Source organism: Ylistrum balloti, unplaced genomic scaffold (genome assembly GCF_031769215.1).
Source record: "Ylistrum balloti isolate Yb309-2 unplaced genomic scaffold, AGI_CSIRO_Ybal_v1 Utg370796, whole genome shotgun sequence".
Classification (NCBI taxonomy): Eukaryota; Metazoa; Mollusca; class Bivalvia; order Pectinida; family Pectinidae; genus Ylistrum; species Ylistrum balloti.
The window spans coordinates 85513-104791 of record NW_026782464.1 but is presented as its reverse complement, the minus strand read 5'-3'; the positions used below and the strand labels follow the sequence as shown (position 1 = coordinate 104791).

At 33.3% G+C, this 19279-nt stretch overlaps 1 protein-coding gene across 1 annotated transcript; it reads right to left on the bottom strand.

Moving 5' to 3' along the window:
* Positions 1-677: 677 nt before the first annotated feature.
* LOC132558554 (T-complex protein 1 subunit zeta-like) lies at positions 678-10648 on the bottom strand. Its single transcript, XM_060223139.1, has 15 exons — positions 10500-10648; positions 9551-9614; positions 8707-8841; positions 7993-8052; positions 7741-7854; positions 6544-6647; positions 6154-6264; positions 5713-5872; positions 5309-5391; positions 4739-4835; positions 3752-3899; positions 3432-3524; positions 2748-2891; positions 2443-2515; positions 678-1346 (listed from the first exon to the last, which is right to left on the bottom strand). Exons 1-15 carry the CDS (start codon positions 10634-10636, stop codon positions 1271-1273), a joined length of 1599 nt encoding a protein of 532 aa, XP_060079122.1. The 5' UTR covers positions 10637-10648; the 3' UTR covers positions 678-1270.
* Positions 10649-19279: the final 8631 nt, after the last annotated feature.

The window sequence follows — 19279 nt, the reverse complement described above, 5'->3', positions numbered from 1 at the left end:
CATGGACATTTTCGCGAATCAAAAGAACAGAAAGTTTGCTTTTATTTTGTAAGTTGAAGTTTGTTGTTAAATAAATTTTAAAAAACTGTCTCAGAAAACGATTCAAAACATCTTTGAAATCACAAAATTTATTTTCCGTTCGAGGCCTTCGCCCCCCTGATCCCCCTACCAGGGCTCTGCCCTGGACAAGCTGGGGGCCTTGGCAACCCCCAGACCCCTCGCCTAGGCTTACACATTTCTACTGGGCTAGCTACGCCCGTATATTGTTTGTAGTGTCAAAGAAAACAAAGATCATAATTTCGTCAGCACACTCCGGAGACGTTTTTAGGAACACTTTATGAAAAACTTCCACTTTTGTATTCATCTTGAAAACTAGACATTTAAATTGGGAGCCGTTTCATGACATTGTTGCCATATCCCCAAGACTTTCCAGGCAAGAATTACAATTAAAAAAAAAAACATTTCTGTTTGAAAAGGTTAATGGAAACTCTCTCATGCCGAAGTTTGTTATATACAGTATTCCTCCACAAATTAGCCCTCTTCTTAAATAGTAAGCTCAAATTAAGTTACAAATAAGCTCAAATTTAAATTGTAAACTTTAATATTAGGGGAGGGGCTTATACAAGGATAAATACAATATGTAATTTAGTGGTGTCAAACAAGAGACAAAAAGTATATAAATGAAAGCAAATGTTTTATTACAAACACACATGACAGCATCAAGGTGATATTGCTTCTTTATATTGTTCAATACCTTTTATATAAGGTTAATAATATTCAATACCTTTGTTCAATATTAAGCACTTCAACACAAGAAGGATTTCTTTTAAATAGTTACTATTTGTTCATATGTTGACAGATCTGCACAGGAGAATTCCAAAATCGATAATTTCATTTTTGTTATCAGTTAACCTATTGGATTATTTGAAAAAAAAAAAGGATTGTTTGGGGAAAAAAACACCTATCGAAAACATTTCTTTAATATTTCTTCAGACTAGTCTATTAGACATCCTTTTTGTTGATCTTAAACAGGCATTTTTTAAAACATTATTTTTACTATTTCAGATAAAAGGTAGCTTACCAAGACATGTTTTAATTTATGTTGTCTAAACCTGGAACATTTCTAGTTGTTACAGTCATAAATCTATATTTCAAGTCATTTTAAATCAGAATCTTTGACAATATCTTTATTTGGTTATATAAATTAAGAAGCATATGAGACAAACACAGGTGGGCACACAGAAAAAGAGGATGATGTAGATGACTAGTGCTAAGATCCCTTTAATGATGTCATGCCTGCTCTCATGATCTCATCCACCAATAACAGGTTGGTTGCTATCACAGTACTGCAAAACAAAATAATACCATAAAATAATAAACATCATTAATTATGATGACACATATATATGATCATTCAAAATCAAATATAACTTTTAAAGTTTGGCTGGAACTTTTTTTCTGTTGGATTTGTTTGTTTTGGTTTTGTTTTTGAGGAAGAGAGAGGAAGCCAAACCAGAGGGACCTTACTAACAACCAATGCATGTGACAATGACTTATGGGTTACATTTTTTCCTGGTCCTGGATTCCTGCTACTGTAAATCTCTGAGATTTCTCAAATTCTAGATTTCTCAAATTCATCTCTGCAGACATATTCGTGTATAAATAATTGGACGAATTACTTCAAATTCGCAAATGATGAGCTATCAGAGATAAGGACAAAGCTCTCTATGTCAGCAACCGATAGCCACCATTTTGCTTATGGAAGTCATATGACTAGGAATGTTATTGTAAATATTTTAACACCTTTCAAACTCAAACATAGCATTAGGGATTTATAATCATATCCGGTGTGGCACACCTGGTTGACCTCTAACCCAAAGCTGTACATTTAAATGAAACAATTATGTGAACTTCTACAGTCGGCAATCAGGGGATGTCGTTTAAATGTATAGAGTTCTGAAGAGGTTTGAATCTGAAAGAAATATATGCCTAGAAGATTTGTTTTTGATAAGTTATGTATAAATTAAAAATGTGTGTAAACAGAAGTAAAAGTAAGTGAACTATGGAATAACAAGAATGTCAACAAGATTTATGTACAAAAATTTGCGAGAGATTTGAATAGCATTTGAAGGACATGATAAATAAAAACTAAAGTCAAGGTGGCTGTAAATTTGCATTATAGATCATCGACTTATCTATTTTGGTTGGTAAGTACATTGTAGATGAATACAGTCGAATGAATAAAGTTTTATTTCTTCCCAATGGAAAATTTATTTACATAGGGTCAAAATTTTGGAGCTGAAATAACATTTATTAGACACAATTATTATTCCAAACAAATGCCATTTTCTAGTGCATACTAAATAATCTTCTCCCTATCTTTGAGTCACAATATTGATTTTGAGATAAATAAAATGAAGAGGTAAATGTTTTAAATCTCACCAGGAGTGTAGGAGCTGTTTCTTTACTCTGTAGTTGTCGACAATACCAGAGTCCATTGGTATCAAGGCTTCACCTACAAATAATGAAAACACCAATATCATGTAAATTATACAAATAAAAATCTCAATATTGGACTGCTGAAAATTTCTCAAATTCTAATTCAAGCCTCCAAATTTTTATAATAGGAATTCTGCTTGTGAACAATTCCCGTTTCAAAAATAGAAAAATTACATTAAAGATGGTGCACATTTATCATTAATACCTGTTTTAATGGACGTTTAATAGCTTCAATATATCATTTATACCTGTTTTTATGTCCAGTCCTACAGCCTGACTTGGGTCAGTATATTCCTCCTGAAGTTTAACAATAGACTCCTGAGGGTCAAGGCCTGAGTTGACTGCCAAGACTTTTACAATGATCAGAAGAGCATCAGCAAAGGCTTGAACACCTGTTAAAAAACAATGTATTGCAGATTAAAAGCATATTCACTTTTATAAAAAAATTATCTGAAAGAAAAAATTTAACTTTGGAGTAAATATACACAAGAGGGAAGGGAGGGAGTTTGAGATCTTCCCTTTCATTATCCATAATATTATCAAGTTTTCAAACTTCCACATATCTTAATCTTGAATAGCAATAACATTGTATACTAAATATGAAGTGCACAGAAATGATCAAATATGACAGAACATGACCCATCATTATTTAAATCCACTTAAGAATAAGTTCGGCCTTATTTGGCTTAAATAAGCTGAAAATGATTTATTATTGAAGATTCATCTTACTAGCAGGTGACACTGGACTGAAGAGTAAGTGAAACTGATCATTACATATTTTATTTTAGGTATTCATGATTGCCATATGACCACTGGACTATCTGACCTTCAGACATTTGCATGTAGTTTAAATGAACTTAAACACTAGATGTAACAAATAATCGAATATCCTTGACTTTTGATAATCATGACTGCTAGTAGTTATGTAATACCTAAACGAGCTCGTCCCTTCACTTCACTCTTGTACTTCATCAATTCCTGGTAAGCTGCAATCTCAAAGGCTCCTGCTCCTGGGATTACACAAGCTGTTAACATAGAAACACAATCAATGTAGTAACATCAGAAGCACTGACAACCTATTGCTGTATAGTACATCATGCAACATGATTATGAGACTTCAGGCTTACTAGTCTTGCACTCTACCGATCAAGCTAAACAGAAGACCTCTTTTGCTTAGAAGCTCAAAATTTCTCTGGATGTATTACGAAAAAGATACATCTTGAAAATTTCTGTTATGTCAAACATAACTAACCATCCTCAATGGCATTTTTGACAGCCCGGAGCCCGTCTCTGACAGCATCCTTGATCTGGGTCAAAGTGTGTTTATTAGGTCCTTTAAGGACCAAAGTCACAGAAGACGGATTCTTGCACTCTTCAACAAAGGTGTATTTGTCTTCTCCCTGTAATAGCAATCAACTAAGTTAACAAATACTTCAAAAGCAATGGAAGGACACACAATTCTGTGGAAATATCAGCAGCAACAGACATTCTGGTAGAAAAAATACTGTTTTACTCCACCTTTATGTACAGTTTTGTTCTTACTTGGTTTTACTGAGACAGTTTGGTAGCTCAGACAACTGGACTTGTATGCAGCAATGGAGACATGATCTCAGCTTTATATATGACATCTATTCAAGTAAGATTAACTGTACTCAGACCCTACATCATCGAATCAGGTGTCAGAGTTGGAGGAGACTCTGAAAACCAGTGTGATCTTGCCCCACATCAAATACCTGGTCAGGTGTCAGATTTGAAGGAAACTGATTGGAAATTTAGTGTGCTTTTGCCTTACATCAAAAACCTGGTCACAAGTCACAGGTGGAGATAACTCTGAGTGGAAAATCGGAGTTCTCTGGCCAAACATCAACCACCTGATCATGTGTCAAAGCTAGAAGAAATTTGAGGAAAACCAGTTTGTCCTGGTCCTATATCAAACACTGATCTGGTGTCAGAGTTAGAGAAAAGTCTGAAAGCTACAAAGAAATTTCTCTGATTCTCCATTATCAAGTTTAATGCATTGGTATCACACAGGGTTCTCACACCCCATTTTGGGACTGGGGCCCGGGGCCCTTAGAATTGGGAAAAATAATGGTGTTTTCCTTAGAATTGGGAAAACTTAGGGTCTAAATTGGGAAAAAAGATACTATTTTGCATTGGGAATGGGGCCGAATATTGGCCTCAAATCTGGCAGATCAAGAGCCCTGTCACATCATGTGAAGCTTGAAAACATTGCACTTACCAAGACTTGTTCATAAACAAGACCAGCGTATCCAAGACAATCTGGTGTTAAGTCATCCACAGAGTTCATAGCAATACCTCCACAGGCCAGGGAAAGTCTGTTCCAATATGAATGTGTAAAAATCAGTGTGTTCGGAGAATGTTTGAAGCTTTTACTCAGAATTACAGCTATCCATCAAATATGATATACTGCACACATATCTACATACCTTCGTCAATCATTGATATATTATTGCAAAATGCAATGTAACAAGGTGAACTTTAACTTCAGTTTATTTCATTAAAACATTTTTTAAACAAAATTTTACAGAAAAAACGTAATTTGTAGTGTGATCAGCTTAAATCAAATTCCAGATTGTCTTTCATTTTAGCATGTCTCTGTGTTACACTTTGGTCTAAATAGAAAACGAGTATGGATAAAAATGTTAAATCTCTGAGTATTATTCTGTCTAGTTGTAATGAGATTTTACTTTCTTTCAAAAAATACATTTAGATCTTCTTGATCCCAAAATGGAACTTTTACCATATGAGCATCTTCATAGTGGTCGTTCTAAATATTTAGAAACCTCACCGTTCCATGTTCCTCCTCTTCGCTCGCCTCAGTCCGACAATTCCTTCCTTAGCCATCATGTCCAATGACAAGGGATCAATACCCTGGAAGCAGTCCAAGAATTCAATTACTGTTCAAATAATGGAAACCAACTTTCTTCTTGTTAACTAACTTGAACAATTTCCACATTGTCTCTACTATGTTAAACTAGTTGTTATCGCATCTGCTTTCATTTGCAGCAATTTTCTATAATCATTTTTTAATTGCATAATTCATGAAAATAAATTTGCAAATGTTGGGTTAACAGTATATGTAAACAATTAGCAAGATGAGTGTTATGATCAAATGCTAGCTGTGTTTCTTTTCATCTTAGAAAAAATGTTATTAATTTTTAGAAATAACAAACAAATAAAAAATGTACACACCTTCTGGTTGATTACGATGAATCCACAGTTGTTTTCTGCACAGACCTGTTTTTTCAGAGCAATGATCTTGCGGACTCTCTCATCAATGAACTCCCTCTCAGCTTTTACCAATTTCTCACGTTCTTCAGCAGTTTTGTAGAAGAATGTTGAGTTGACTTCACTGGAGACAAAAAAGAGTTGTCACTAACTGTGTAGAACATCACCAGAAGCCACAGTAAAATGTCAAAATCCAAAATTTTAAAGTAACTTCCAAATATTTTATCAAAAAGTGGCAATAAATAGGCTGAAAAAAAGTCTCTAAAATGGAAAATGTGTCAGAATGATAAATGGATGTGATTTAATTCTAACATATTTTGTCCCCCTAATCATGATGGAGACATTAGTAAAACATTTTGTCCTTGACAGCAGATCTTCCACTTTCATATTTCCTTCATAACTTACGTTTTTTCATACTCCAATGACACATTACAGGTGAGGATGAAGCAATCCTCGGAGCGTTTCTTCATGTCTGGATGTCGAGCACCGTGGTCCATTACAATACCTCTCACCAACCTGAAGATCCAATCACACAAATTTTCACACTTATCTAATTTAAAAAATAACATCTTATATGGGATTCAATTTTGAAATTCACTTAAAAGGTGAGTACTGCATTGTTTACATACATTTAAACACTTTTGATGACTTAACTTCTTCAATGATTCTTTTTGGAACAACATTCTTGTTTGTAGTTAGGAGACATTTAAATGTTATGCCAAAGCAAATCAAAAACAAATCTGACATTTTCTTTATCTGTTTTTGATTTTTAAATCAGAAATAAAGATGCCTTACGTGGTGTCCATGTCGGTCTTATGTTGCATCTCCATGATCTCAACCATGTGGAGGTCGATGGCTTGGTTGGGTTTCTGGATAGCCAGAACAGCATCCACAACATGCTGCAATCATCAAAAATAATATATTGTTAAAGCTGAAGTGAGAGGTTGGTATAACATGTTTGATTACTGACAGAAGTAGGTCTGTTGGATACAAATCCACATGGAATCTTTATCTTGCAATAAGCCCTATCACCACATCAGAGTGTCATTTCGACAGTTATTTTTTCAAACTACCAATAATAAAAGACCCAAGGGTCTTAACAGTCACCTAAATCACAATGCCACTTCTAACATGTCATAGACATGATTTCATTATAAAAACGTAATATAACTTAAACCATATTGTACACATAATGCAAATGTAAATTGTTCATACATTAACTACTGTCCCATGCTAAGGCTTCTAACCAAGTTTGAATTAAAACAAATTAATGATGCAAGACAAAAGGGGATTGCAATACGTGACCTAATAATGAAACTTTGATCTTCAATTGAATTAAATTTCAGTCAGTGGTGTACATTCAACAACCATGATGCTAGAGGTGCCTCAAATGTATCAAAAACGAACAGTATTTTGATATCAAACTTGCAATGCTGAGGACAATTCAACCTTTGTCATTAAGATATAAAACAAATTTTGATCAATGGCATTATTTTATTTAATCAAGGATTCAAGGTCATTTATAATGATTTATTCATCAGATATATAATGGCTAATGTGCATTTCTGCACAGAGCAGATAACTGACTGTGAAACAAACATGGTTTCCTAGAAAACAGCATCATGGCACATGAACATGTCATAGTCAGCAACGCTAGTACAATATGGAAGGCTGTTTTATTCTCTATCCTGTATAAATCTGCGGTTATTGTTTTGAACAGTCAATTATCTTATAAGTTAAACAGTATTAAACTTTAGAGAATTTATTTTTGTTGGATTCAAAAATTGTCATTAAAAAGTCTGATAAGAACTTTTGTCTTCACAATTTTAACAGATATTAAAACTGATTAAATTTAGAACAATTTTTCATAGACAACGACATGACCAAACAATTCTCCCAGTTTAGAATCATCAGGAAATTGTTCAGTAAATCCAACCTTTGTGCTCTCCTTAATCAAAAGGCCATAATGATCACAATACAAGCCAAACCTACCTCTGTTAGGAGGTCAGCAAGGTCATTATACACCTTGGTACGGAGTGAAGTCCGTGCTACCTGTATCAGCATATCACGATCAACTTCCCGTTTAACCTTCACGTCATCTAGGACCTGAAACCATAACATAAGTAAATCACTTTTTACTAGTGTCTTTTCTGATGAATTTCTTAAAGAAATAGACAACTTAAAGAACAATTTATCCACTTAATTTCCAATTGAAATAATTCTTTTATTGTTCTGTATACAAACCTTAAGAGCCTTATCTCTTGCCAATTCAAATCCTTCTGCAATAATCCTTGGGTGGAGTCCCTAGAAAATACAAAAAAAAAAAAGTTTTCATTAGTAATCTTAATTCTTGTTCTTCTGCTTTGTTTATTCTGATACTATACAAAAACTCTTGAACTTCTTTATGTGCAATGTTATCTAAATAAAATCAACAAATATTCAACTTGGTTTGTATAATTCCAAGGAATTAATAGTTTGATTCAACTTGTTTAGCATATTATTTACAAGGAGATCTCTACAGAAATAGTAATATATAGTATAAATTACATAAGCTGCAACTTTGAGGAAATTGTGACTGATCACAATGAATTGTTCTATAGGAGATGCCTTTAGCCTTTCAGATCAAAATAGGAATGAATCTGAGCATAACAGTTCAATGTGACAGACCATAAATTTGAACATTGGGAAATGATTAGCAATAAAAGACATGATTATCCTTCTACAGAGGGTATGATGTTGGCACACCAACATTATAATGAGTGAAAGTTATTAGACAGTAACTATTTCTATCGTTTTCCCCATCATTGTCATGTCACCTCTACACCTACATGTATGTAATTAATGAACCTTTGCAAAACTGTTGCTCACTAAAATAACTTATCTACAGAAACAATTGAAAACAAGACTAATGTTCATATCCAAATCTAGACCAGTCATGAATGCTGAACTAGCATGTACCTCAGACACATAGAGATCTGCCTGTTTCAACAATTCTCCGATGATCAGAACATTGGATGTTGTTCCATCACCAGTAATATCATCCTGAGCAGTGGCCACACGAGCGATCAGGGAAGCTGTTGGATGCTGGATTTGCTGCAAAAAAGAACCAAACAGTAAGAAATAATGATATACATAAGAATTCATAATTAACACCTAACGCCTGGATTCAAAAATTTGGAGAGCACACTTTTTTTATCCAGAATGGAATCCCAAACAAGAGCTTATTGGCATAATGTACAGTTTTAAGTTGACCTTCCTTTTATTTGTTTTTCAAAGTTCCTTTATAACTTAAGAAATAATTTGATGGTACAATATATGTTTTGGTGGCATTACCATTTTTCTGACAAAGGAAAATTTTCTAAATAAATATCAACCGGAAAACGTTCTATCATCAGCAATAGTTTAAGAACCTTTTCTGGTCTCAAAAGATGTCATTATTTGGTATTGTCTAATGCTTGTGAGGGCTAGCTTACTAACTTGTACTACTTGACTTAAAAGATTAATGAAATTCAGTCTACTTAACTTATTGTGATACCTCAAAGCATTTAATACAGTATATATTGCTGATAGGGAAACAAAGTTATAAAATCTGATCCATCACCTTTGTAGTCAAATTACTATGTTGATAATACATTTTTTATCCAACTGGTTTATCATGTACAATTGTCAACTTCACGAACATGATTTAACAACAAAATAACCAATTGAAAGTATTCTACTTCAGTTTTGTGACTCAACAACTTAATTTGTTTCATCAAATTTAGAACTGTGATCCACTATTAATATTAAGTGATATTTTTACCATTTCATGGAGAAGAACATTTCCATCCTTGGTTAGTTTGATATCACCAGATCCAGAAACCAACCTGAAAATCAATCAAGATGTTAAAGCACAACTTCAGTTCATGTTATTAAGCATTAAACAGTTATTTGGACCAGGTGAGCTTATCATGACAGTATAAAATGCACAATTCTGATTCTGCCTGATAATGACATGAAAAAATGTCCGTCGTCAAATCAAGGAACTCCGATTTCCTAAAAAAGAAACTTAATAACACAGATTGCATACATTCAATCCAGACCAAAAGGATCTACTTATCAATGTAAACTGATAGTTTATTTCATGATTGTTAAAAAATGAATAACGTTAAATATAAAAATCAGGGTTTTCCATAATTTTGTTAGTAGTAGGCTGTGTAGTGAAAGTAGGAGGCTGGCCTGCCGTGTACGTGTAGTCGTGTACAGAACATTATAATGGAACTGGATTGGTGTAGGCGGCCAAATGATCAAAGTAGCCGGTCAAATTGGCCGGCGACCGCCTCTTATGGAAAACCCTGAAAATATTGATATTTTCAAAATATTTTCGTTTTTTTTTTGTAAGTCATTATCTACATGTACATCAGTATCACACGTAGTGATGGACAGCGTTGATGAAACATACGGAATTTATCATTACAACGCCATGGTGATTATTAGGGTGTCTGTTGTTCAGGAGTTTTCGGTCCAAGCATGCAAGAAATTGATAATTGGTTCCGAGCTCGTAAGATTATCTAGTTTGTACACGAATGAAAACTATACTATGTGTATATGAATAACGCTTACAATATTTTTTTCCGTTGTAATATTTCATTATATCAGATTCGAGACAGTTCTGTTCCGACATGTCGAACGTTGAGAAGCATGATACCCACGTGTTCCAGAAACTTCTGTGCAAGGCATGTCAGTTAGATTTGTTTTCCCGTCATACTTACATTTTGAGTGTTCCTTTCGGACCGAGATTCGTTTTAAGCACATCTTGAAGCCCCTTTGCGGCACTAATGTTTACTGCTAAGGCCTGAGCAGCCCTAGCAACTTCAGCTTTTGGATTCAGTGACTTAATGGCAGACATGTTTATTCGGAATGCCGAAATCTCGTTGTTAAACCGGAAGTGTGCGAGATGTGGTCAATAGGGACCAGTAATTATTTTTCTGTGTAACTCTGCGAAAAATCGCCGCTCACTAAAATTAAAGATTTTATTTTTGTTTTCTTCCTTGTTGTAATTTTATACCAAACCGCGTACCAAGGAAATTATAAAATTTCCTACAATGATTGAAACTAGTATTATTAATAAAAATAAATCACTTTACTATTACGAAAAAAAAAAAAACTATCGGGAGTGCACACATGAGACTATTTATAAAGCCCAGGTGTCTAGTCCATTTAGTAAGGGTTAACAAAGAATGTTAAGGGGGCACGATTTTAACTTATCCATTACAGCATTCGTGACATCATTTCACCGGCCATAATCAGTTGTTCTATTCTGGAAAACATTTAGTTGATCAAATAATTTCGTTCTTATTTAGTGAATATACCGATGTAATGTTATGGCATATTACATAAGTGTAATTCTTAGTCCATTATGACGCCAGGTCTAGATGATGAAATGCAGTTTGTATTGTGACGAAAAAAAAAGGAAATATTTTATGTTATCTTCTTGACCATATTTAATACTAGCATACTGCTCAATATGTCATCAAGAATAAAAATGCCAATTATTATCATCATTATTATTGAGAACACAGAAATAGACCTAACGCGAGGCTACCCAAAATGGAACACTTTTCAAATATTTGATACAGATTTTTTATTTTTGCAATACAATGTGAATATTAACTATTCATGAATAATAAAAGGAAAATTGTATCAGAAATGAGTGGGGTTATGATAGTTTTTTTTCGGTTCTTTTTCATCTAATTCACGTGGGGTCGCAATTTTTTTAAATAACAATTTCGAAAGCAAAGTTTACAAAGAAAAGCGTGATTCAAATGGAAATTTAATTACTATTTATGGACCAAATCACGATAATCCTGATTTTTATAATCAAGTCTCAGATGCCATAGACAGTTTCAGAAATGAAAAAGTAATAGTTTGTGGTGATTTCAATTTGGTATTGAGTCCAGATTTAGACTACGATAATACATATAGAAATATAAACAATGCAGCTGCTAGGGATAGTGTTTTAGAAATTAAAGATACATATAATCTTATTGATATTTATACAGAACTACACCCAGATACCAAAAGATATACATGGAGAAGAAATAATTCTGTAAAACAGGCCAGACTGGACTTCTTCCTTGTTTCAGAGTGTCTGTTATCTAGTGTTAAAAAATCAATTATTGAATCTAGTTATAGATCTGACCATTCAGCTACAGTTACAGCTTTACAGTTAAATGAATTTCAAAGAGGGAGGGGTCTATGGAAACTTAATAATTCTTTGTTGTGTGATCCTGAATATTTAGATGTAGTCAAAAAATGTATAGAGAATGTTAAGTCACAATATTGTTTGCCTGTCTATAATATTAGTGCTATTACAGATATTCCTGATAGTGAGATTCAGTTTCTGATTAATGATCAATTGTTTTGGGAAACTTTATTAATGAAAATTAGGGGCAAATCAATATCTTATGCTTCATATAAAAAAGACAACAGAATAGCCAAGAGGAATATTTAAAGAAGTTGATAGAAAGTCTAGAAGCTAGCTTAAACCCAGACCAGGAAGAATTAGATAATAGAAAACAAGACATATCGTGAAATATTAACACTCCCGCGAACTTGAAGCGGTATTGAGTTGTCGTTCTTGACTACAACGCTAAGCATGATAGGAGCCCGTCGCCCGGACGGAGACAAAGTTTCATGTTATTCCTAAGTTCTTTCTCGTTTATTGTGAAGTAAGTGTACTGTTTTTATATCAAGAAATTATTCAAAACTCATATGCGCTCATATTTTAGCATGTGAATGTAACAGAGGTCATTTTTTATCTAAATGCCTCCGCTAGCCCCGTCGCCCGGACGGAACCAATCGACAAAGTTTCATGTTATTCCTAAGTTCTTTCTCGTTTATTGTGAAGTAAGTGTACTGTTTTTATATCAAGAAATTATTCAAAACTCATATGCGCTCATATTTTAGCATGCAAAGCTCTGGATTTGTCGTGACAAATACCGGGTGGGGCAAAGAAATTACCAGAGGTCATTTTTTATCTAAATGCCTCCGCTAGGAATTTCCCGAACCAATCTAAATTAGATCGAAATGACGACATTTGCTTTATTCAAGCGACTTCATTGGTTGGTATAATAAGATGATGGATAATCGTCCTACGTCATTTTAAAAGTAATATGCGATTGGCTGAGAAAAAGAAAAGTTATAAACGCGAAACCAGGGGAACCCCTGCAAGGCGTACTCTCGGTATACAGTCACGGACTATCTCCTGACTTCACGATAACCTTTTTTGACGGTGAAATTCCGTTTGCTTTTGAATTAGAAATTTTCATGAATACTTCAACTATAATTCGCCGAAAGTAATAGAGTTAATTTTTCATCGATAGCGAACAACGGACGGAAAACTCAACAAACTCGGGCTTTCATGCACAAGAAACTGCTCACTCGCCAAGAACAGTAACTCTGTATATATCTCAAAGGACAAGTATTTCCCGCTATGACTAGAATCTTTACGATTGAGAAAGGTAAAGGGATGTTTAATCAGATCAAGAGCAAAATGGATCGAAGAAGGGGAAAAGCCTACTTCCTGTTTCTTGAATTAGGAAAATCGAAATTTCACTTCTAAAATAATTCCAAAATTACAAAAAGATAATGGTGACGTGATTACAAACCAGGGGGATATTTTAAATGAAGTTAGATTATTCTATGAAAATTTATACAGATTTAGAGAAGTTGATGCTGTCGATTTAAATTATCATCTTCAGGGTTGTGGAGTACCAAAATTAAGAGTCTAAGAATCTGGAAGGTTTGATCACTATAGAAGAGGCAGGTAAAGTTTTGAAAGATATGAACAATAATAAGAGTCCTGGATCAGACGGTTTCACCCCTGAATTTTTTAAGACCTTTTGGAAATTTATAGGAGTATTTGTTGTCCGTTCAATAAATTATAGTTTTTCTGTTGTTCAGCTTTCTATCACTCAGAGACATGGCATAATAACCTGTATTCCAAAGGGAGATAAACCACGTCATTTCTTAAAAAACTGGAGACCTATCTCTTTATTAAACATTTCCTACAAAATAGCTTTTGGAATAATTTCTCATAGGATAAAATCAATTCTAGGAAAGCTTATAAATGAGGATCAGACAAGTTTCTTATCTGGGCGCTATATTCGTACTCTTCATGACGTAATGGCGTAGGCTGAAGATTTAGATATTCCAGGAATGCTCCTTATGGTCGATTTTGAAAAAGCTTTTGATTCTTTTTCATGGGATTTTATTGATAAAGTTCTTGATTATTTCAATTTTGGGCGGGATATTAGGAAATGTATTAAAATTTTTCATATTAATATTTACTCCTCAATTAATCAAGGAGGTAATATTTCTGCTTCTGTTGACATCCATCGCGGTTGTCGTCAAGGCGACCCTATCTCCCCGTACATTTTTATTTTGTGTGTTGAAATTTTAGCAGCAAAAATCAGGACAAATAACAATATACATGGTATACAAGTTGATAATGTATCTATTCATCATATACAGTATGTAGATGACACTGGTCTTATACTTGATGGCTCAGAGAACTCACTCAAAGAATCAATTATTGAACTAACTTTTTTTGCTAGAATGTCAGGTTTACATATTAACACAAATAAAACACAGGTAATTTGGATAGCAAGCAAAAAATATAGTGATGACTCTTTCCTTCCAGAATTGAACCAATAATAGGTTTACTTTTTTCGGTATTGAATTTTCGGTCAACCTTAGTGAGATTCCTAGAATGAATTTTGACAAAAAAAATAGTTAAACTGGATTCTGGAAAGATGTTTTTTAAAAATGGGTTAGATTGAATAATTCCTTTCCTATGAGGCCAAAGTATGCCCGAGTCAATTTTAAAAACCACTTTATGGTACAATAATGACATTCAAGTGTGCAATAGATATGTCTTCTATCCAGTATGGTTTAATGCTGGTATATATACCATCAATGACCTAATTAAAAATTCTGATCATTTGACATTTTTCTCCTTTGATGAGTTTCTTCATAAATTTTTAATCAATACCAACTATTTACAGTATTATGGTCAAAAAGGTGCCAAAGACTTCTACAATGCTATTATTAAGCCAGCTCCAACCCCTCCTGGTATTCGAAAATGGAGTGATGAGTTTGACTTTGATGATCAGAATTGGAAATATATATTAATAATTCCGTTTACTATTACAAATGTTCTAAGCTACATTGGTTTCAAGTAAGGATTATACATCACATTCTGGTTACGAACTCCTTTCTTTTCAATATTAATATAATACCTAGCCCTTTATGTACACTATGTAATATGGAAAGAGAAACTATCGTTTACTGTCTATGTGAGTGCATAGAGGTACAGACTCTATTGGAGAGATTTGAATCTCTTCTTGATGTTCTTCTGATTCCTTTTTGGATAAACAAAGAAACATATTTATTTGGAATTATCCATCCTAATGCTATCACTGTAGATAACGAAATTTTAATTCTCATTAAACACTATGTTTATATGTCAAGATGTCTACAAAAATCTCTTAATTTAAATGCTCTTATAAATAAGATTAAGGATCATTTCCATGTTCAAAAGTACAACATTTCCAGCAAAAACACTATTATGAAAACAAATTTTGAGAATAATTGGAATGTATGCTAACAAGTCTGTTCCCAATGGCCATGGCCTTGACTTTACCAAACTGACTTTAAATTTATCGAATTTCCACAAAATTAGTGCTATTTTTATTTGATAATGATTATAACCCTCCCATTTCTCTCTCTCTTTCCCTCTCTCGCTCTCTCTCTCTCTCTCTCTCTCTCTCTTACTCCTCTCTCCCTCTCTCTTTTTTTGTTTAGGATGTATAATGTTTCTTTTTATATATATATAAATGTATTCATGAGTGAGTATGTGTGTGTGAGAAAATATCTTTGATAAGTGTAAGTGATATGATATTGTATGTGTGTGTGTGTGTGTGTGTGTGTGTGTGTATTTTGTTAAGTACATGTAAGTTTGCTATGTGAGTATATATGGGTGTGAGTGTTGATGAGTGAGTTTGTGTGCAGTAAGTAGTAGATACATGTGCATGATGATGAATATGATGATGATGATGATGATGATGTATGTATATGTGTAAGACATATTCAAGTAAGAGCACACAAGTGTGAAAGTGTGGGTGTATGTTTTTGTGTGGTTTCGCTTGTATATTGTGCATTGTGTAATATGTAAAAACTTGTCAAAAAATAAGTTAAAATAAATTTTTTAAAAAATGGGATTTTTTTCAGCCCATGTTTTCATTGTTGCTCCATTAAAATTTCAAAAACGAAATTACTTTAAAAAATAAGAAAAATCCCGAGAAATGATGTTATGAGACAACACAAATAACCTACCACGTTTTTAAGCAATGAAAGATATTGTTGAAATCAACATTTTTGATAGAAAAGTGACTGATATTAATGAGAAAGACCATGAACTTTTATAAACTACAGAAAAAGATATCCAATATTTATCAATTATTTCTGTATACAAACAGAATATAAAAGGCGTTCCATTTTGGGCACCCCTATCTGCTGAAACGCATTGCGAAACCTGGCATGCCGTACTACGTTTTATTTATAGACAAGCGCACTGCTGACGTGTAGCCAAATCAGAAAAAGAAAGCTAATGATATCTTTTGTGAAATACGAAGAAAAAATACAGGATTCAAACACTTGGTAGAACATTTTACCAATTTTCATTAAACAATGTTAAATTTGGGTAGCGTGACGCTATGACCGAAATGACTTCCAGTTTAGTATTTAAATGTTCGATTTCTACAATATTTGTATCAATAATCTATAACGTGACATCAAATATCTTTCCATTTTTCATGAGTCACATTTTTTCCTCATCTCACCAAAGGCTAGCTGAAATTAAAAAAAAATAGTTTCGTTTAATAAAATACACGTCACATCCCTGGAAGTCATGTAAGATCTATGTATTTGTGTTCTCGCATGGTAAGATTCTAGAGAAACATTTGTTTCATGTCTGTATTCAATTTATTTTGATTGTTTGAAATAAAAAAAAAAAAAAAAACTTTTTTTCTAAATACTTACCATCCACTTGCATTTCCAATGTTTTGACGAAATTAGAAAAAGGAATAAAGTTCGTTTACCTGAAGAATATACATTGTCCTTACTCCTTCGTTATCTGATATCCCCTACACTTTGACGAGTATGGCGGGTATTTTTTAAAAGAAAATATCATTTATTTTACTAGAGTCACGAAGATGGGATAGAAAGTAAGAAAAAGATATTTATATTGGATATTTTTTTTGCATGAATGAAGCAAAGATAACATTAAAAGATTTGTGTTTAGGCTCCGGGCCAATGCAGATAATCTACATGTAACTTAACATTTGAACTTTTGATATTTATCAGAAATATAGCCAGTCCACGTGGAGCTGGCACTAATTTTCGGTCCACGGTTTGTATATATTATGTATTATTGTCAGTACTTTGGGTCGAGAATTCGTGCTAAAATTATGTAAGCCAGTCGCTCTTCGTTGTGCCATATCCATGAATATCTCCTTTTTGGTGGTGGGTCTTGCACACAGTACAAAACACAAAACTTGTTATTTGAATCAATACTAAGTCTATTGTTGTTGAAATTGGTTGGTAACATTTGTTATCACGAGATCAAGGGAGTGCATTTAATACGCTGTAGAAAAAAAAAATCACCATTGCTTATAGTATACTCGGAATTGGACGCCAGCCTTTGCACACCATTAGGAAATGTCGATTTTTTTTAAATGTTAGAGAATAATTAGATGTAATCGTTTTGTCCTGGAGTCAATTTACAAGTAAATGGCTGTATGTAACCATATCGGGAACTGTAACTGGCGCTGCCAAGTTAAGAAATTATTGTTGTCTCCTGGTTTTGGAAATGTCTGGTTAATCCATTATATTAATAATGAACGAGTATTTTACGTTGTTTTAAGTGGTGTTTGATAAACATAGATATATATAGATGGAATTCATAATTTCAGTCGCGGAAATTTCCAACGGCCCATAGCTGTACGGGTAAATATGGTATCTATGTTACGTGTATCGATGAAATTAAGACGGAATGTTGTTTATATATACTAAATAGTTACATTGTTTTCAGATCAAAGTATATTTGATATCTTCAAAATAATGGATTTCATACGTAATTAAGGAATGGAATGTTAAAGTATAAACACATATCCACATAGCGACAAAGCTAAAACATAGTTCACAGTACGTTCACAGTATGTGAATATCGACAATCACTGGAGTTTATTTAAATGTTGACGTTGATACTTACATGTACAATGTATATACTATGTTGACGTTGATACTTACATGTACAATGTATATACTATGTTGACGTTGATACTTGCATGTATAAGCATTTTATCGAGAAGTGTACGATGCGGCCATGATTATATCACAGACATGCATTATTTATTTCGTTTTATCTGGGTTCAGAATGTTTTCATATACTTCCGAGAATTTTAAGGAGGTAGTGGCAAGACGTCTATATCATACAATGATAGATGTAAGAGCTATTAGATTTTCAGGGAAAACCCCGCACAGTCGTGACCAAGTACAAGTCACGGCTAATGCTTTGTTTTCTACTTGGTTTGTTTGTTTTTCAATTGTTCCACAGTCACTCTCCATGTTTCTATAACTAATTTGTATAACCAGCCCCGTTTCAATAAAATATCAATGACAATGACAAAGAATTTATTCTCGTAAACAGAATAGTGTAGAGAATTTAAGTAATTTAGGACATATGCAATACCACATCTACATCACATTAGTACAAATGTAGTTTTTCCGAGTTTAGCCGATCATTAATTATCTTAATAAATTTTACGTGATATCAATTCATCATTAGTAACATAATTAAATAAAGTGATAAATTTAAATGTACTGGGTCTTTCGAAATAATATCTATATTTCTTTCTTTCTATTAACTAATATTTGTTGGTCACTACAATTAAATAAATAATGAAACTCATCTCCAGTTTCGTGAATATTACAAAGGTCACAAAGTCTATTCTCTGTATCATGATGTACATTATTCCATCCGACGATTTCTACAACTAATCTTATATTACAAGTTCTAAATTTATAATAAACCTAAGAAAATCTGGGAGGAAGATCCAGCAAATATTTATTTAGAACCAGAGGAAGTGATCCTTGGGTAATAGCCGTAATGACAACTGTTGTACAGTGTTTTACAGAACATCTTCTCATTCGAAATCTATTCCATATCCCACTTTAATAGTAAAGTGCACACACAATTGTAGATATACCCATATGAATATACAGGAAAATACTGAGTAACTCCAGTAAAATATTCTAAATTAACACTGCATTGTATACCATGGGTATTTATATAGCATAGTGAACGCATAGTAATTATTTTCTCAAAATATTGCCATCATCTGTGCACAGCTCATATTTGAGACGTTTGTCTACGCCACCCCAAAAATGGACTATGTACCACTTGACAAAAACTTGACTTAAACCCCTC

Excerpts from the sequence above, each read along its gene's own strand:
- LOC132558554 (XM_060223139.1), bottom strand. The coding sequence starts at position 10,636 with ATGTCTGCCATTAAGTCACTGAATCCAAAAGCTGAAGTTGCTAGGGCT. Across the intron at positions 5,392-5,712 it reads TCATCGTAATCAACCAGAAG|GGTATTGATCCCTTGTCATT; the intron begins GTGTGTACATTT and ends GACTGCTTCCAG. Across the intron at positions 3,900-4,738 it reads TTGTTTATGAACAAGTCTTG|GGAGAAGACAAATACACCTT; the intron begins GTAAGTGCAATG and ends TTGCTATTACAG.